Source organism: Syngnathus typhle, linkage group LG5 (genome assembly GCF_033458585.1).
Source record: "Syngnathus typhle isolate RoL2023-S1 ecotype Sweden linkage group LG5, RoL_Styp_1.0, whole genome shotgun sequence".
Taxonomy (NCBI): Eukaryota; Metazoa; Chordata; class Actinopteri; order Syngnathiformes; family Syngnathidae; genus Syngnathus; species Syngnathus typhle.
The window spans coordinates 9103830-9124325 of record NC_083742.1 but is presented as its reverse complement, the minus strand read 5'-3'; the positions used below and the strand labels follow the sequence as shown (position 1 = coordinate 9124325).

General features: G+C 43.9%; 1 protein-coding gene and 1 non-coding gene across 4 annotated transcripts; both read left to right on the top strand.

Annotated features, from left to right (window-relative positions):
* Positions 1–6: 6 nt before the first annotated feature.
* Positions 7–20280, top strand: ep400 (E1A binding protein p400). Of its 3 annotated transcripts, none has more exons than XM_061278359.1 (52): positions 7–185; positions 1003–2357; positions 2441–2548; positions 2639–2720; positions 4563–4957; positions 5050–5349; positions 5747–5932; positions 6012–6152; positions 6234–6312; positions 6400–6431; positions 6508–6565; positions 6676–6759; positions 7341–7451; positions 7831–8021; positions 8097–8274; positions 8359–8495; positions 8574–8743; positions 8891–9065; positions 9161–9297; positions 9582–9768; positions 10072–10241; positions 10331–10512; positions 10693–10857; positions 11240–11392; positions 11520–11575; positions 11677–11966; positions 12202–12404; positions 12559–12728; positions 13120–13316; positions 13428–13539; positions 13663–13953; positions 14057–14131; positions 14320–14454; positions 14536–14580; positions 14682–14835; positions 14967–15199; positions 15322–15495; positions 15584–15631; positions 15719–15855; positions 15982–16038; positions 16127–16205; positions 16814–16981; positions 17076–17121; positions 17203–17309; positions 17388–17592; positions 18244–18371; positions 18501–18731; positions 18893–19067; positions 19149–19291; positions 19528–19689; positions 19762–19839; positions 19981–20280. In XM_061278359.1, the coding sequence occupies exons 2-52, from the start codon at positions 1032–1034 to the stop codon at positions 20269–20271; spliced, it is 8937 nt and encodes a 2978-aa protein (XP_061134343.1). In that variant the 5' UTR covers positions 7–185; positions 1003–1031; the 3' UTR covers positions 20272–20280. The 3 variants fall into 3 exon arrangements, with proteins under 3 accessions (XP_061134343.1, XP_061134344.1, XP_061134342.1); XM_061278360.1 differs by having other exon boundaries at positions 14964–15199; positions 18250–18371; XM_061278358.1 differs by having other exon boundaries at positions 14964–15199.
* Positions 12894–13021, top strand: LOC133154882 (small nucleolar RNA SNORA49). The gene has a single exon (XR_009714560.1). It is a non-coding gene; the product is annotated as a small nucleolar RNA SNORA49 (small nucleolar RNA).
* Positions 20281–20496: the final 216 nt, after the last annotated feature.

Here is a 20496-nt window from a genome sequence, read left to right as displayed (position 1 = left end):
CTACAACCGGGTTAAGCCATAGGTCGCTCCGGTCGCCATGTTGCTCAATGAAATTAGCTTCCAACATTGAATATCCGTTAGCAATATTATTACATTCATATACGCCGTATAATGTTTGTTACTTTATCAATCTTGTCATAAAATGACGTAGGTAATATTAAACGACGAAAGAAGACCCGTAACATGTAAGTAATGTAGCATATACGGTTTAATATATTCTTCGTAAATGTTGGCCTTCTAGCAATAACAATCTAATACTCTTAGCTTTTGCTAGCACGCTTACCGTAGCGAGGGTATTTGTTTGGGCAGAAATAGCATTGTACCAGGTCTGGCCATACATTATGTACAGTGTATATAGTGTAGATATTATAACTATCGTTGAATCTTTACTATCACAGTTGGTAAACATGCAGGTTTAATAATAGAAGTACATGAAGTGTTCGCCGGGTGGCTAGCGCTAACGTTACGCCCCTGAGCGATTTCGTTATTTTGACAGAAGATCTACCGTAGGACACTTAACTCTGACATTGTTAGTATTCCGAATAAATATTGTGTCCAGCCTATGGTGACTTATCATGGAAATTTAAATGCATTACTGGCTATTGCAAGTATATTAAAAATATATATACATACATATAAGGTTATTTCATATATCTCCTATGCAAGTTTATTGCAGTTATTAAATTGTGGGGCCTATAGTTTAAGTGGATTTATCAAGGCGACAAGTTTCACCTTTCACGCAACATCTACTTTCAATGAGACTCAAATGAACTGTCGGTATTGGATGTAATACAGTATGTTGGATGCTGTTGAAGACGTGCAGCACAGTAATCTGGTTACAAAAAGGCTTTCAAGATTTACTAATATTGAGCACATAATTCCATTTTAAAAGCTAGATTGTCATGAGTATAATCCGACATTTACATTGGAACAACATAAAATCCTTCAAATGTACATTTTTGAGTTTTCTGATTTTTTTTTCCCCCCTACCTTTCTCGTCAGATTGAGCGAGGTAGTAAGAGTGTCACGCAATGCACCATGGAAGTGGGTCGCAGAATATTCAACGACAACTCCAAAGACCCAAGTCTGTCAGTGCCTCAGAAGCTGAGGATCAGCAGCAGCAAGCAACCATGGCAGCTTCACAGCAACAAACTACTGTTGCTCACCCTCAGTCACCCGTGACCACGTTTTCTTCTGCTGCCAGCCCATCAGCTCCCCAATCTCCCAATTATCAGATAATCATGAGTCGCAGCCCAGTGACTGGTCAGAACATGAACATCACTTTACAAAATGTGGGACAAATGGTGACTGGCAACCAGCAGATCACCCTAACTCCGCTTCCCCTGCAAAACCCAGCGTCCCCCGGCTTCCAGCATACGACACCACAATGGAGGTTTGAGCATGCGCCATCATCCTACATCCAGGTCACGTCGCCTTTACCCCAACCCATGCAGCCGCAAAGTCCCACCCAGCATAGCCCAGTCTCACTGCAAGGCGTCACAAGGCCTGGAGCCCCCTCAGCTGCCCTTGGTGTGTGCGGGCAGAGCCCGACACGGTTTGTTGAGGCAGGTATGGTAGTGCGTCAAATCAGTTTAGGCAGTCCATCGGGAACGGGTCATTTTGTATACCAGGATGGCACAGCGCTGGCCCAGATCACACAGGGGACACCTGGTCCAATTCAACTGTCTTCTCCAGGTGCACCAGGTTCAGTTAGGGAACGCCGTCTTTCTCAGCCTCACTCACAGACCGGAGGCACCATTCACCATCTTGGACCTCAAAGTCCCGTGGCTACCAGTACTGCTCTCTCCACTTTGGGCAGCCCTGGACACATTACCACTTCTAACCTACCTCCACAGATCAGCAGCATCATACAAGGAAAGCTCGCACGCCCTGTGATATTTGATAAGATTTCACAGGGAGTAGTTGCTGCGGTTGGATCCTCACCCACGGCATCTTTTACGATCCCTTCCACCATCCCATCCTCCAGCCCCTCACTCACCAGCCCCTCCCAAGCAAATACCAACAATCCACTTGCGGCGACCAACACTGCAGTAGGCACTGTTAAGAAACAGGTTCCAAAGAGGTTAGAGGAGATTCCTCCTCCTACTCCAGAGATTGCCCAGCTACGCAAACAGTGCTTAGAGCACCATGCCAAGAAGATGGAGAGTTTAAAGGAGGTGTTCAAGGAATACCTCATAGAACTCTTCTTTCTTCAGCATCTTCAAGGAAACATGATGGACTACTTGGCTTTCAAAAAGAAGCCTTGTGTTCCTTTGTATACTTACTTAAGACAGAACGACTTGGATCTAGAAGAGGAGGAGGAAGAGGAGGAACAATCTAAGGTCATCAACGATGAGGTAATGCGTTAGCCAGATTTGAATGCTAACCTTTTCTTTCTTTCCTTGAATAGCGCTCCTTTAAAACTTTTTGCTTCTCTCAGGTAAAGGTTGGCACAGGAAAAGATGGCCAAGCAGTGACGCCTGTTGCCATAGCAACACAGCTTCCTCCCAATGTGTCTGCAGCGTTCTCTGCCCAGCAGCAATTTCAGGTAATAAATGCAATCCTTATGTGATACATCGTCTGCGACGGATTATGGATAGCCAACAAGGACATCTCCCTTGAATTTCCCGTGAGACAGGGTCTCCAAGGGCCAGCTGGCACGCTTGCCAACCCCGCTGAGATGGATGCCTTCAAGAGGCAACAGGCGATGGTGCAAGCAGGTAGGGCGAGGATCCAAAACTCCTGTCTGTTGCTATTTTCCCCCGTTTGCTTTGGTTTTTGTTCCTTTTCTTTTCTCCCTTTAATTGCTTCTGCTTTTAGATATTTGGCATCCTCTACTAGCGCTCTATGTTGAAGTGTTTTCTTCGAGGAAGGCGAGTTGGCCTGTGAGGTCTTCCGAAGGCCATTGCCCTGTGCAGAGTACTTTTTTCCCCCGTTATGAGGGTATTGTGTGTTTTAAATCCCAGATCAGGCTAAAAGATCCCGGATTGACGTTGGTCGCCATGGGCTGATTTTCCAGCATCCTGGTGTAGCTCCTTTAGGATCGCCTGGCGTGCCACTCCAACAGCTTATGCCAACTGCGCAAGGTAGGGGTGCTACTACGAGGCCCTCCCTTCTTCTCATGCCGCTGGATGATTCCCTTTCTACACATGAAGAAGACTTAAGTATCTGAGCCAAAACAGTCGCCTTTGACAAATAAACTTCGGGCAGCGTCATTCAGCTGATCCTTCAGATGCTGGATTTCTCAGCAGTCCTTCCTCAGGAAATGCAGGCTTAGTTCTACTACACTCTGAACTCTCAACTCTATCAGGATGAAATGGGAAGAAGATTTTCCAACTGTGAAGAATAGTCACCACACACTGGGAAGATGCCTTGTCTTTTCATTTTCATTTTGTCGTGTTCTGGGCCATCCTTTGTTATCCATTTCTTTCTTTTTATTTATTTTGTTTTTTGACTGACTCATGTGATGATGGCTTTTTTTTTTTGGTGGGTGGGTTAAACTGCAGTTGGATCTAAGAAAATGGGAACCTGGTGGGAATGCGCTCACTTTCTTGTGGGTTTGCCCTCAGAATGACTCCATTTGATGTCACCCTGTCTTTTGGTTTCCCATTGCCAAGTCTTTCACTCTCCAGTTGTACATGCATCAACAAGGTCTCGAAGTCATCCTTCCGAAACCTTTTCATGTGTCTCATGGTCACATTGAGTTGATTTCCCTTCATGTTACTTCATGGCATTTTGTTCTGACTTGGCTTCTTTCCCTCAGTCTAAGTAGGAGGGGAATCATATGGAGGACTTGTGTTCAGCGGACAGGTTTTTGCGATGGTGTGGGTGTGTCAGGGCCGGGTGTTGGTGGTAAGACGTGCAGGGAGGTAAGGCAGGCGCTGCTTTAGATTGCACAGGTCCGCTCAAGCCCGCTGTCTGCTAAACCCAGTGTTTGTCTTTTCGCTCATCTCTGTGCTTTGCTGCTATATGAGGCATTCAGATGCCTTGAGTACTGCTAGAATGACATCGCTTTCATGCATGTGAAACACGCCGTTTTTGTGCATCTGCTTTGTATTTTGAGTTTCCCTTTTCCTTTCGCTGTCTTTTTGTTGGTGTGTAATTTCCCCCCATTTTCCTTTACCTTTTAAACATCTTTACTCTTTCAAAATCTCTCTGCATCTATAGTTTTTGACATTTTAACTACCATATTCAACATGAAATGCAATATTTTGATTTTGCATTAATCTATGTAATGTTTTGTTTGAGAGACATGTAGATGACCACATTAATATCATTTCTTCTGTAATCATTTTGCCGTATTAGTTTATCATCAGGAAGTAGTATACTTCTGTTCAATCAAGTTCATCTATTTCATTCTCAGGAGCTCCAATTAAAAACATGAAATTATGATTTAATTCACCATTGGCTTCTATTATTCAGGGAAAGCTAAGCCAAACACCTGTATTCAATTCAAATCGATATTCTAGCAAGAGCAGGTCACTATAAGGAAATACAAACATCTTTGTTTCTTTTTACATCACTCCCTTGTTTGTTCTATAATTTGTTTTTGATGTGTCTAGGCGGGATGCCGCCTGCACCGCAACTGGTCCAGATTGCAGGACAGAAGCAGAATCAACAACAATATGACCCATCCAAAGGACCTCCAGTGCAGAATGCAGCTAGCCTACATACGCCACCCCCCCAGCTGCCAGGCAGATTGCCACAAGGAGCCCTCCCTATGACTGGCCCCCCAGTGACGCTGTCCCAGCAGGCTCAGATTGTGGAGAGCACAGTCCAACCTGGTGGTCAGCTCCAAGCGCAGGTGAAAGTGCAGACAGGTGGCCCAATCATGGCATCAGTAAATCCCCACACACAACTCCAGGCCCAGCTCCAACAGCAGATGCAGTCAGGTCTGCATATCCAGTTGCCTCCCCAGCAGCAGCAAAACCAGACAATGCTCCCCTCAGGGCAAGCGGTCAGTCTGCCTAAAGACATGCATATGCACTTTGCACTTGCGTTCACTTTTGAATCATGATGCAATCTTGAGATTTGTTTCCTTCCCCGTAGACGGTGACTCTTGGTCGCCCTGGTGCAGAGTCAGCTCAACCCATTCAAAGGAATATGACCAACTCAATATCGCTCTCCTCCATGTCGTCTACTTCTCTTCCTACTTCTAATTGTGTTCCCACCACTCAAGCAACGAGTCCTCTGCGCCCTCCTGCTACCAATACAAACCCAAGCACCCAGTCCAAACTGGCAGGAACCAATGGTTTTTCCGGCATCAAAACGAGCGGCTTTGGTCAAAGCGCGACCATGCAGTCATTGCAGGAGGCTTCTCAAGATAAACAAGTTGAGCAAGCTAAACTGGTAGGTTTCACGATAACATATCCCTAAGTACACTGGAAGGAGCACCATAACTGAGGGGAAAAAAGTGGAAGCAAAGCCATTTAGTTAATTTTAATAGCATTTGGTTGAGCTGTAAGTCTTCATTAAGAAGTACTTTAAAGCCTGCAACAGATTAAACACATTTCTAGTCATGTGATGTATTCTGTCGTATTGTTATTTTGTTGTACCGTACGTAAAGTGCTTTGTTACAACAACAGCTGTTGTGAAAGTGCTGTATAAATAGAGATGTGTTGTATTGTCAATGAAGAAAGGTTGTTGTTTTTTTGTTACGACTGTGGTTGAATGAACTTTTTAAGTAAGTCTTAAATTATCATGACAATAAAAAATTGGACTTATTTTTTTCTCTCCTCATCCTTAGGAGAATCAAGTGCACCAACGCATCTCTGAACTAAGAAAGGATGGCCAGTGGTCAGCCAGTAGGCTTCCCAAAGTTGTGGAGGCCTCTCGTCCAAAGTCCCATTGGGACTACCTCTTAGAGGAGATGCAGTGGATGGCCGCTGACTTTGTCCAGGAGAGGAGATGGAAAGAAGCTGCTGCAAAGAAGGTATGAGGGAAATGTTAAAGAGTCTCTAGACTTCAGGATTTGAAATAGAAAGTCAAAATATATTTTGATTCTGTTTCAGATGGCACGCACATGTGCACGTTACCATCAAGAGCAGAGGAAAAGTGAAGAGAAGTCAAATAAAGAAAGGGAACTTCATCTTCGCCACATTGCCGGCACAATTGCCAGAGAAGTGGAATTCTTTTGGTCCAACATTGAGCAGGTATGCTTCCTGAAATGTAATGATCAGTCACCACTCACAATTACATCCCTACCAAAATTTTAATGCGTCACTTTTTGTCAGGTTGTGGAAATTAAACTTCACTTTGAAATTAATGAAAAGAGGATTAGAGCGCTTAGTTTACAGAAAGCATCAGTCAAAGGTATGGTGTATTCAGTTCATTTATTTTTATTTTTCTATACTCAAGAAAGCATAATAAACATACAGACTGAAATTGTTCTTGTACCAGGTCACTCTGTTGGAGAGACACCTGATAAAGAGGTATGTTCTCTGTTTTAATACAAATATCATCGTCTAAAACTCACATTTTACATCTTGTTTATATTTTTGTTTTTAGGAGCGTCACAGTGCGTATAGAAAAAGAAAATCTAATTCACCTTTGAGTGTTGAAGCGGGTATGTTTTAAACAATCAAGTTGTAATTTTATTTTTAATTGAAATAACGTGGTGTGAAGGGCAAATTCCGAATGTAAAATTCCTGAATATCTTTTTTGTGTGTGTTCTAGATGAAGAGAGCACAATAGAGGAACAAGAAGTTACGGAGAGAGAAGCCGATTACAAAACAGAATTGGTTGAGCTTGCCAAAGATGGTAATTACTCTCTATGCCGCTCTGTCCAGACCCCCCTCTGTTAGATGTTTACTGTATAAGATATTAGCATTTTTTGTTTTTACGTCACTGAACTTTAAACCATACATTTGGGAACGTAAGACATGGCCAGAAGCAGTGTAAATTTAGCCATTGTGTACAATGTACAATATATGTTGGTGGTAATGTTAGTGCACCGTACAAAGCACTCACAATATGAGTCAGTATTCGTGTACTATCAAAATTATTTGAAGCCTACTCAGTTTTATGTTGAGACTACTTTAAATGTGATGTTTTTTTTTGTCGTAACTCTCGTCCCAAAAACATCCCTTTATCTGGGAGAGCTACAAATCACTCTCAGCCGCTCCACTTAAATTCACATCAATACACTATCGTACTACAATAGAAACAACAATTTGTATAACGATTTCTTTTAGGAGACGCCAGAATGCATCTTTGGCATCTGTTCACATCAATAGAGTTGATTTGAGTTAAGAGCATGATCATGGCAATTAAACTAAACCATTGTATATCAAAATTCTATACAGTATTTCTTACTTGATTACTTTTTTGTAATTTTTTAGCTGAGTTGCCCCTGGATGCTTTGAGGAAGCAGTATGCCGGTGCCTATGCTGACAGCTTTGAGTGGCCTCAGCCAAGTCCGTCAAGTAATCAGGATGATGAAGAGACTGAAGGTGCCAGTGTGCTCTGAAAAAATGTTTTGTTTATGCGTTTCTTTTGTTCTGGTTGTTTTCTATTGTTTTTTTTTTTACACATTTGGACCGAAAAAGAAAGGGGGGGGGGGGAAACACAATGGTCATTGAAATAACATAGAATCAGGCATGAGTGGAAAGTCAAAGCTTATGGGAGAATGTCTTGGATAGATGAGGGTTTTTTTTTTTAATCCAGGCATTGTAGTCTTCTCTCTGTTTCTATTCTGTCTGCAGTTACAAGGTATTTCATTGACAATTGTGAATTATTCTTTCCTTAACAGAAGATGCCGCCATTTTTTGCAGATGTATTTATTTGTCCTTCCTTCCTTCCTTCCTAAATTTATTGCTCTGTAATTTTCAGCAATAACGTGTCCTGCAAGGAGTCCACCTGAGGCAGTTCTCATAGACTCTCTGCTTATCGTGGACCAGTTTCGTAGTCCCGACAAGAGCTCTTCTTGCAATTCTGAGAGGAAAGCTGCAAGGGACATATCTGAGGTGGCTGCTGCAACCGAGCTTCTTCTGCCGAAGGGTTCCCTCAAGTCCACTTCCTCGGTAAGACCCATAGACAGGTTGAACGAATCATTTCACATATTTTTGGTTGATGTTGTCATTGATTTATTTTACTAGACTCTGACACCGGCACCATTTCTACTACACGGTGCACTACGAGAATATCAGCAAATTGGTGTTGAGTGGCTGGTAAACCTATACAAGAAGCACCTAAATGGTATCCTCGCTGATGAAACAGGCCTTGGCAAAACTGTTCAAACCGTTGCTTACATGGCTCACTTAGCTGGCCAAGAGGGTATGCTTCTATTGCTGTTATTTGCATGGTTTCTGCAAATGTATCATATCTAATGTAATAAATGTTGTTCTTTTTCTCCAACAGGTATTTGGGGTCCCCACCTCATTGTGGTTAGGACTTGCAAATTGCTCAACTGGGAAGTGGAGTTTAAGCGCTGGTGTCCTGGCCTTAAAATCCTCTTGTATTTGGGAACGGAGCGAGAGCGTAAATCACTGAGAACGGTAGGTGCTTTTGTGGTAATGAAAACTATATTGTCACTTTATCAAGAAACGTATCATCTGGGCTGATCTGCTCCCCAGTGGTGGCGTGAAGAAAACAGCTTCCATGTATGTGTAACATCGTACAAGCTGTTGATGAAGGACCGCAACCATTTTCTGAGGCAAAAGTGGAGACACCTGGTTCTGGATGAGGTGCAACTCGTCAAAATTATGACTGAAAAACATTGGGAAACCATATTTGCCCTTCAAAGGTGGGTAGGATTATTTTTCGGATGATGCCATTTTGAGCTTGTGACATTCTTTCACAATCACTTGAATCTGTTAACCGATGTGATGAGGTACAGTGACATAAGTACTGTTTTTTTCTCTTTTTTCTCCTTCTCTTGTGAATTGTACAGTGTGCAACGGATCCTCCTCATCAATACCCCACTACAGAATACTCTAAAGGAGCTATGGACTATGATCCACTTCCTCATGCCAGGAATAACAAGGCCCTACTCTGACTTCCCTGTTAAGGCAGGCACTGACCAGAATCAGGACTACTGTCACAAACTTGTCATTCGTCTGCACAGGGTTGGTATACTAATACTAACAATAGCTCTGGAGTTTAACTCCTCTACATACTGTGCTGAATTTGTTGTGCATTCCCCACTTCATCTTACCTTTAGATGATTCAGCCTTTCATTCTGAGGCGCTCCAAACGGGAAGTAGAAAAGCAGTTGCCTAAAAAGTATGAGCACATCCTGAAGTGTCGCCTCTCCGGCAGACAGAAGAGCCTGTATGAAGATATCCTTTCTCAACCTGGGTGAGATTTTTTTCTTGTTCAACCTCAAGGAAATAACACGTATGATTCACATTTTGTGACCGTTTTCAGCTCTGTAATAGCATACATTAAAAAAAAACTGTCAACTTGGAACATCGCCAATTTGTGTTGTGTTTTTAACAAAGTCAAATTGTTAATTGTAGGACTGATGCACTTTTGATTTTGATTACTTACATTGTACACCATAAAGTCCCTCTATCGCCTTTCAATTGGATTATAGACGTAGGCATATAAATTAACGTGTTCATTGATGGCTTTGGTTTTAGATCCCAGGAGGCTCTGAAGACTGGCCATTTTGTCAGCGTGCTTCAAGTCTTGATGCAGTTGCAGCGTGTGTGCAACCACCCGGATTTGGTTGTACCTCGAGAAACAAGCAGCTCCTTCTTCTGCACTCCTCTGCAATATAATTGCCCATCACTCATACTGGAAGCAATGCAGGATGACTCCAACAAAGTATACACTTTTTATCTGTACTCAGATTCTCATACTTTCCCCTGTCTTCTTTCTACAATAGTTAGGCAGATTAAAGACCTGTTCAACCGATGGATTTATTCATCCGTATCTCACCTATATTCTTTCGACGTACTGCTCATATCACTTTTCAGATACTGTTAATCCTCAGTACCAAAATTGCTGCACTATGATAGTAGTAGCATCGTAGTTCTTTTTACCATTCTTTATTTTTACATTGCAGTATTTTACGACATTGATATGCTACAATATCATCGTCTCTTGTCCTTGATTTTATCGTTTTAGGATACAGCCCTGTCCCTGTTTGATTTGATCAGCAATGAGAATCAGCTGACCCGGTACCAGATTGAAGAAGTAATGCCCAAACTAAAGGTCACACAACAGCTCATAGAGGAGATCTACAGTGGTCCCGAACCACCGCCACATCCCAAGCCATGTCCAATAAAACCAATGAGGTTTGAAAGAGAACTTTTTTTTCTTTTAAATCAACTGAGTTGTGCAAGATTTTTTTACATTGTGATGTTGTAATGTCTTACCTAATTAGATTGTTCCAGCCAGTGCAATATGGGACAAAGCCAGAAGGGCGGCTAGTTTCCATTACAAGTGCAGTAGGACAAAATCCTCAAACGAGCTCTTCTGCTACAACCAACTCTGTTTCCTCATCCAACTCAGCCCAGGCAAAGGGAAAGTCCCCAGTCACCACTGCGGCTACTACAGCAACTCAAGGTAAGAAATCAACTCGTTTTATCGGATTTAGCTAAATATGCACTGTAACCTCCACAACAAATCCAACAATTTGTATTGCTTTTTGTTTTTGTTCAATAGTTTTTACCCATGGTAGGGATTCAGGCTGAAGTTTATAATGCTATATTTTGTTTCTTTTTATATTATTCCTTCTCAATAAAGGAGGGGATGCAGTGAAAATTGCTCAGCTAGCCAACATAGCTGGAAGTCAGAATCGTATCTCTCAGCCAGAGACTCCTGTCACGCTGCAATTTCAGGGCAACAAATTCACGTTGTCCCCCAGTCAACTTCGCCAGCTCACCACTGGACAGCCCTTGCAGCTCCAAGGTACAGAAGTTGTTGTTAATATGGCATATGGCCAGGTATCATCACTAAACTTGTGGTTTGTGCTGTCGTCGTGTTTTTGTTTAAAGAATTGTGTGCTATGATGCATTCATGTATTAACAGTGTAGCAACTTGAGCTAAAAAAGAATTGTGTGCTATGATGCATTCATGTATCGTATTAACAGTGTACGTAGCAACTTGAGCTCAATCATCACAAACTGTTGTTCCTCGTACCGCTCGGCCATTGTCCTAAAAAGATCATTTAACTGATTGCACCAGCATCAGATCAGCCTGAACATATTGGCACCGCTTCCCTCGACGGTCATAACAAACCTTTTTTGTAATGTCTTTAAATCAGCACCCATTGTAATTGCTTGATTTTTAGGAAACATTCTACAAATTGTGTCAGCTCCTGGGCAGCAAATCATCAGGCCCCAGGGTTCTATGGTTATGCAAACAATGGCACAAGCTGTCCCTAACTCCAATGCTTCAGCTTCACCCAGTGCACCTCATCCAGCTCTACCAACAGTCCAGCAAGGTGACTCATCCATTACCATTCCATATCATACATCTTGTCTTTCGAAGCCGATTTGATCCCAACGATTAGCAGTAGAATGCGACTTGCAAGGAAGTTTCCTTCAGCTCATACAGTATATTTGGAATAGGTGTGACAACAAATGCCACAGCAACCTCTAACAGGCTCACGACTCCTTCTTCACAGGTATGTACATGAATTCAGAGACAGCTTGAAAAACTACAGGCCAGTTGTAATGTATTGTACTGAATCTAAAAAAAATGTGTGGCCTTGTCATTTTCCTTTAGGAGTCTTCAGAAGAAAAGACCCGGCAGGCTAAGCAGCGGTTGAGCCTTCTCTTTGAAGCAAACGAGCGACGCTGCAGCCGCCGAGTTCTATATGGGTCAGACTTGTTGCAGGCGTGCACTGTGAGCTCAGAGCCTGGCCACTCTGCGCTGACTGCAGGAGGATGGATGTGGGTGGGCCGGGAGAGTTGCGTCAGGGCCCAGAACACCTTTGTGGCAACCACCTCTGCACTGCAGTCTGCTCTGCTGTCTCTTGAGAATCGAATGCAAGCTACCAACAGCCTTGGCAAAGGGTGCTTACTGTTTTACCACATTGTTGAAGCTTGAGTGCTTAAAAAAACTGAATTGTATATTACAAGGTTAGAAAAGGTTTTGGGAGTGCATTCATTTATCAGTATCTTGTAGTATAAAATATATAGTTAGATGTGATCATAATTGAAATTCTACATAGATTAAAATGTTCAATCATGTATTTACGTGTCATACTGATCCAAGGCTAAGAAAAAACAACCTCTTTTCACCATATAGGCTGCTATGCGTGGTGCCTCCAGCTGTTGCGCCACCGCCTCGGTTATATGCAGCCAATCCTCCCACCCCTTACACCATAAAACAAAGGTTATTCCGCAGTCACCTCCAGGAATCCTTTGCTTCCCATGCTTGTGACATACACCACTTGGTGGCCGGGCATCACTTCTGTTCTCCGGATCCTCAGCTAATGCAGATAGATTCAGGTCAGTTAGTTTCTCTTCCCACCTGTTGCGTATCTACACTGATGTTCAGTTTTCTTCATCTGATGCTGTGCATTTTCCCCCCCAAAGTGCATGTCGTGCAGAGGGTGAAAGGCAAACCTAAGAAGGATATTAACTATATGTTTTCCATCCAAAGGCAAACTAGAAGCCCTGGCCATTCTGCTGCAGAAGCTTAGGTCAGACAATCGCCGTGTCCTCATCTTCACTCAGATGATGAAGATGCTTGATATCCTGGAGGCATTCCTCGATCATAGGCAGCTCACCTATGTGCGTGTGGATGAAAGCTACACTCCAGATGAACGACAGGTAAAAAAAAAAAAAGGTTGTTGTGTTAGGCCTTACGTACCACGTTTTTTTTTTTTTTTTTATGTCAGTGAGACATAGCTGTTTCTTTCTAGAATTTGAGACCTCAATAGTGTAAACGCAAATCACATACTGTCATAGACTGTAATGGATTGTTAGAGGTTGTTGCCTCCCCATCTAACACCAGAACCTCCCAGTGACAGTGCAGAGTTCTGGCTCAAGGGGATATATTATTGTGCATGTTTCCCTCCCTGCTGGATTCTATTCCTCACAGGGCCAGAATTGTTGCACACATCAATATAGCTATAACCCCCGACCGTTGTTTGTGCTGCTGCTGTGTTGTTGTTTAAAAGATTCCCCCCACACACACACTCACATGCTGTTTTCCTTGCAGGAGACCATAAGGACCTTTAACAGGAACAGGCCAATTTTCTGCAGCATTCTGACAAACCACTGCTGCTCTTCAGTCGGAACTATGCTTGATGCAGATGCCATCATTTTCTATGACACGGACCTAAATCCTAGCATGGATGCCCGCACCCAGGAATGGTGTGACAAACTTGGGCGCGCTAAAGATATCCACATTTACAGGTAATATATTTTGTGCGAACTCACCAGTTCTTGTTTTATACATATTTGTTTATATTCACAACCTCAACAATTTGGGAGTTTGTCAAGACATTCCCATGTTTGTTTGCTCAGATTGGAGAGTGGGAACTCGATTGAGGAGAAACTACTAAAGAATGGAACCAAGGACCTAATCAGAGAGGTGGCTGCACAGGGCACTGATTATACTCTGGCTTTCCTCACACAAGTAAGATCAGTTCATCCTTATTTTGTCCCTCACTCTCAGAAGAGCTGTTTGTGCCTGTTTATTACAAAATACATACATATTAGATTACTCATGGTAAATGACTCTTTTCTGGCCTAATTATAGCGGACAATCCAGGATTTGTTTGAGGTGGAGGCAGGCTCAGGGGAAAAGGTGGAGGAGTTTGTTGTCCTTCACCAGGAGCCATCAGCCTCCGAGACCATCTCTCCAAAAGTAGCTAGACCCTACATCCAAGCTCTCCATAGTATTAACTTGGAGGATTCACCAGAAGCGGACGGTGTGAAAGTAGAGGATGCAGAGATAACAAGCAAGCATTCAGAACTGGCTGACGAGTCAGAGAGCCAGACTAAAGAAGAGCCTGTTGAGATGGATCAGTTGAATGCAGTTATGGAGCAGGTAGGTACCTTCCTTGATTGTATTTTGTCACTGAACAAATAGAGAGAAGCAGTTTTAATATTGTTTCGATGATGAATTTCTGTTTCTGCGTTATTTCAAACAGCTCACTCCCATTGAAAGATATGCTCTGAACTACCTGGAGTACCTTCATATCAGTGACGATGAAACTGCTCTCAAGGTAACACAATCTGATGCTCATGTGGTATACATATAAATTATGGTCTAATCGTTGCATCTGAGCTGGCGTATCGAATCGTGAAAAAATTGGACCAGCATTCAAATGAATGCAAACATGACTGCTTTTGACTCTTCAACTCTCCAGATGTCAGGCTGTTCTGAGTAACTCATTCGTGACATTCTGCTCAGGAGCGATTGGAGTGTTCTAAGAGGGGCTGGGAGCTGCAGCAACTGCAGAAACTGAAAGAGGAGGAGGAGGACCGAGAGCTGATGGAGGGCGCCGAAGAGCTTTTCACCTACACAAGAGAAGACGCTTATAATATGGTGACTGGTCTTTAAATCTTGCTTTTCACAACCGGTTATCTGCTATGTTTAACAGTATTGTCAAACCTTTATTTTTATTAGGAGTATGTCTTTACTGCTGAGGATGGACATACAGAAATCATGCCGGTAAGAGATGTCTTTTGTGTGTGTTTGGGCATATTCCCTACCCTAAGTTTCTCTTTGTCAGTTGTATAAAAATGTGTTTTTTTGTTGTAATCACAACATAGGTTTGGACTCCACCGACACCACCACAGGATGACAATGATATTTACATAGACTCTGTAATGTGTCTGATGTATGACACCACACCCATTCCTGAGGCCAAGTTGCCTCCAATCTACGTCCGCAAGGAGCACAAGAGACTGAAACTGGACCCCTCAGGTACAGGACGCTCTAATAATGTTACTCTCTCTGTCTTTATTCGACACTTCTTAGATCAAACCAATTTGCCTATTTGGGTGCCTTCTTTCCCCACTAATTTTCTAGTGAAAATATTTTTTGTCTTTCAGCAGCAGCTAGGAAGAAGAAGAAGGGCCATGGGGAAACCGTAATTCCACCACGCTCCCTTTTCGAAAAGGCCAGCATGCTGAAGGTTCGCAGAGAAGGGAAAGACCAGAAAAAGAACTTTTCTCTCAAGCAGCAGGCACCCTTCGCCAAGCCTCTGCCTTCACTGGTTAAACCCACCATGGAGGCTGGTCAGGACAACCCAGAGTGGCTCATCAGTGAAGACTGGGCTCTACTTCAGGTACTCAGCCCACTAGTCTCTTTCTTGGGGAGATGTATCTTACAAGCGTCCCTTGACTGCATCTCGGTGAAACACTGACGTTTTATGCTTATTTTGACTCTAAGGCTAATTGTTTATTACAGGCTGTGAAACAACTGCTCGAGTTGCCCCTGAACCTGACTATCGTGTCTCCTGCACACACACCCAACTGGGATCTGGTGAGTGATGTGGTGAACTCCTGCAGCCGCATCTACCGCTCTCCTAAGCAGTGCCGTAGCCGCTACGAGAACGTCATTATTCCCAGAGAAGAGGGCAAGGTAGTCCAACATCTCAGTGCACCACTGTTTAACTGAATATTGAAACAACCAGTTGTCATATTTTAACCAATATCTGTAATATTTTCAGTTGATGTTTGAGGCTAACCCTAAGAAGAAAACAAAGAGCATCTACAAGGTGCTATATTCTCTTTTTTTTATTTTTAATTCTTCAACTATTAGGATCACTAAACTTTTCTTCTTCCGTGCTTGTCTTTTCACTCAGTCTAAGAATAGCCGTCCTCTAAGGACCTGCCAGATCTACACGCAAGATGACAACGCCACTCAAATTCAGCTCTATAACAGCCGCTTTGAGCTCATGAAAATTATAGCGAGCAAAAGGAGCCCACCTATCAAACCCTTGTGAGTACAGCAACAGGCAATATTAACTTAAGCAATGAAATATTACCATCAATACTTGGAGAGGAACGCATTTTATTTCACATCTCAATCTCTGAATGTGTTTAAATCCACTCACTCCTCTTACAGGCTTGGCATGAATCCATTCCAGAAGAATCCCAAACATGCCTCTGTTTTGGCAGAAAGGTAGCCTTTCTGTTGTGATTTTCTTGTAGCATGCTGTATGAATCAAAAAACTACAGAGCAAAACCTAAGAACCATTCCTTTTATGCAGTGGGATAAGCTACGACAAGCCCCTCCCCCCCATTCAGGTGGCATCTCAACGTGCCGAAAGGATCGCCAAAGAGAAAAAGGTAATTGTCAGGATTACTGAGGAGTTGGAAAAAATTTCCATGAGTGATACACTATTGCTAAAATTAATTATTGCAAGTGTTGCCAACAAATTTCATTGTGGTGAGATTATCACGTCAGCTACTGGCTGTGTCGCCTGATTATGACTTCAGTCACCCGTTCCGTTGCAGCAGCAGGGGCTATATGATCCAAACCGGCTCTCATGACATAGTTGCGTCTTTAAACCTGTAAAAAAAATATGCTGCTATATTAGTATCTGGCCTTTCTGTTTGTTTCCGAGATAGCGTAAAGATAGGTGGGTCAGAAAATGTATTGATCCAGGGATGAGCGAGTGCCGATACCAGCCTAAGCTACAACATACAGTGCCCAAAGCACTTTACAAAACCCCAAGGCAAATAAAATCTGACATTGAGTAAATCCTTCTCAGCAGTAGTTGGCCCTACACACTATAGCAGTTTGGCACATCAGTCATCTGCGTCAAAAAGAAAGGTCATATTTTTTTGTCACTGTGTTAAATGAAATTTACAGTATGTAAGTCCCTCAGGTATCAGTACTCGGTATTGATGAGTACTCGTAGTGAATACTTCCAACACTGTATGTGTACTTGAAGGCCCTGGCGGAGCAGCAGAAGGCTCAGCAGCTAGCGCAACAACAGGCTGGAGCTCCCCAAGGCCAGACTACACCGAGCCAGACCTCTGCAGCTGCCCAGGTTCAGACTCAGGCCTCTCAGGCTGCCACTGCAGCTGGAGCTGTCCCAGTTCCTAATGCAGCTGTTCTGGTGAGAACCAGTCTATAAATCCTCCTTTACAATTGTCCCCTTTACTGGGGTCCAAAATGTGCAGCTGTCGATACATGCCTGTCATATCTTTCAGGCTGGAGCCATCAAAAACGCCGCAGCCGGAACCACCATCCAGGCTGGTGTGTAGTAGACATACGGTTCACATAAAGGACATTTGCCTTTGCCATAGTTGAATATGTTCTCTTGGGTTGGTCTTGCAGCCGCTGTTGGAGGGAATGTGATTGTGAACACGGTTGCTGGAGTGCCTCCGAGTCCCTTCCAAGCCAACAAACGCCTGGCACCTCCAGTCATACCAGGCACCCTTTCTGTGAGTCATGACGATGACACAAATGTCACACTGTAGAAAAAGATATCCTTATGGAAGCTGTGTCTGTTGTTCTACTAGCCCGCCGGTCCTGCCGCTGGAGCGCAGGTAGTCCACGGCCAGCAGAGAGCAGTTACAGCGGCTGCCGCCCCTGCTGAAGTGGTTGCCATAGCTACAGGGCAGGGCGTTCGAGCAGTTACCCCGGTAACCGCGTCGACTGTCGTTTCAACCACTCTGAGCCCAGTCCAAGCACAGACGCGCCCACTTGTCACCCAAGTAACACAAGGTAATGAACTGGATTCAGTGTCCGTTTTTACCCTTCCAGTAGCGCCGGCCCATTAAGTCAGCAGTTTGTTACTGTGTCCTTGCTGACTTGTACCGCTTGCACTGACATGCCTGCAAACTCAGAGGAGTTGTTTTACAAAAGCTCAGCCAGGGTTTGCAGACCCCCTTAATAAGTGCCCACAAAGTCACAGGCAACATGAGGGAAATGTTTTTCACAATGGGCTCCTAATGACAAGAGAAATCGAGCTGAATTTTAGAAAAAGAAAAAAAAAAAAAGAAATATTGTGACTATTAATATTACAAAAGAAGGTATAAAATGCTTCTGAGCTGCAAATATTTTGTGGCTGTTTCCCTGCCTCGCCAGCATAACCTGTGAGGACATTATACGAAAGAGCTGGAGGTCTTTGATGACCGACTGTGGTGCAGTTTGATGGCTCATTTCATGACAAATTCCTGAATACCAGACTGTATTTTAAATGTAATTAAAGGGTTGTGTTTACACAGTACATGTCTCAACAGAAAGGGTATGTTTCTTCCAAATCTGGGGCAAAAATAAATATGTGAAAAAATGTACGTATGTATATGTTGCCCAGCTCTCCTTTCCAGTATTCCATACTCTTTCACTGATTTGAATGTGCTGTACTCTGCCAAGCTACAGGGATGCAGCTTGCACAAGCAAAGGCCTTCACCCCGGCTCACCTGCAGATGATTCGTCAACAGCAGCTTCAGCAACAGCAGCAGGCTGGCTCTCCTCAGATCAAAGCCGTAAGCAAACCCCAGGTAAACAGTACCCACATTTTTTGTTTGTTTTGACCAAAAACTAAAACTGCATTTTCTTTAGATTGCTGTGACATGTATACATTTCAAGTAGAGGAGTTGTAATTGAATGCCAAGGATTTGTGTTGACAGGAATTATTAAAGATGCACAAACATAAGTTGCAGCTGCAGCAACAGCAACAGGTTGCAGCAGCAGTGGCGGCGGCCGCAGCGCAGGGCCAGCATACTGCAGGAGCCCAGCAGGCCCAAGTGCAGCCCACACAAGCAGCTCAAGCCAATCCTCAGCTAGCAACGGTCACGGCACCAAGACCGGGTTCTGTTTTGACAGGCACCACAGTGACCAATCTACAGGTGGCCAGACTGGTAAATGTGTCTTATTCTCAGTAGTTTGTGTGGTATAATGAGGAATTTGGCATATATGAAAAGTTTGTCGTGTTTTAAATCGTTTATTTTTTTAATGAATTGATGGACAATGTGCACATTCATTAATCATTCTTCAACATGCTTTCTGTTTTCCGTTCCAGACCCGAGTACCCACCCAGGGTCAGATTCAGGCCCAGACTGGCCAAACGGCCCAGATGACCCTCACCAAGCCTCCCGTGGTCTCCGTGCCAGCCGTGGTATCATCTGCTGGTGTCACCACTCTGCCGGTCACTGTAGCTGGCATCAGCGTGGCTATTGGCCAGGCCCAGAAAACGGGTATGTTACCAAAATGCTTTCGAAGCCTCAAGGAGCCTTAGCCTGTCATGCTTCTAAATATAACTTTCTCTTCTTGATCAGGTGGTCCTGTGCTGACGCCGTCCTTCCCGCAGATGCAGGTGCAACAGCTGCTTCAGATGAAGAAGCAGCAACAGGCTGCCGTTCAGGCAGCCCAGCAGAAGGCGGGACAGCCACAACAAGGACAGGCAACTGTGCAACAGAAGGTAACCAGGGTCTGCATTAACTAAGTTACGAAAGCTTCAAGTATGGGTTTTTTCCTTTTAGTGAGGTAAATTGTCAGCCCTCCCCATATGCCAGACGCATGTGCCTCATTCCCAAATATGAGCTCTCCCGAATGAGTTTAAATAATGTATTTTATATCACCAAAACCCAGCATTTGAGCAGGGGTGTAGCCATTACATATCCATCATAAACGTTTTGTTATGCCATTCCTCTTTAGATTGGCACACAGCAGGTTACGGTACAGGCTGCCCAGCCCAACCAGCAGCAACAGAAAGTGACCTACACTACCACCACACAACTTCAACCCGGGATCAAGCCCCAGTTCTTCACCACATCCATCGCTCAGACGCAGAAATCTACGGGACCTCAGCAAATCCAGGTGCTGTACTTCACTAACAAGTGTGATCAACTTTTGTGGTTTTCCTTGTTTGACTCTTATTATTTTGAACAGGTCGCAAAGCTCCCACAAATAGTGCAGCAGCAGCCCACCGTGGCTAACATTCAGCAAATTGTGTCTTCTTCACAGCAGGTAGGATCTTCATTCAGCATTGTGAGCGAGGGAGGGAGGGAGGGAGTCATTCAGTCACTTGAGTTAGGATAGTTGACTTTAAAATCATACAAGGCATGTGTCCTCTCAATATTTGGTTGTGTATCCCTTCATCCACATCAGATCCAAACGCAGCCTCAAACCGTGACGCTGACCACATCAGCACCAGCCCAGGTGCAGATGATTCCGGCCGGCACCACTACAGCTCAGGTCGTTCAGCAGAAGCTGATCCAGCAGCAGGTGGTCACCGCGGCCGCCTCACCGCAGATTCAGACGCCGCCCCCCCACAGCCCTGCCCAACAAGACTCTTCTGCTTCGCAGCCCGTTCAATCCCAGCAGCCTACCAAAGGTCAAGCTCGCCAGGGTGGTATAAGGGCCAAACCGCCTGCCAAGCCCAGCGGGGGGAGCAGTTAGGGGGGGGGGGGGGGGGGGTGAATTCAATCGAAATTTTTCCCTGCAGTGCACCCTGTTTGCACTCACATGTTCTCACCAATAACAACTGTACATACAGAATCCTGTCGGTCAGCATTATATTCTCCAATGTTGAAATCATATTTTGTCAAGAAGTCCACCGTGGTGGGTTTCTGACTTTGTTCATTTGTTGTATTTCTAAATGTTTAAATACAAAAGGAAAAGTAC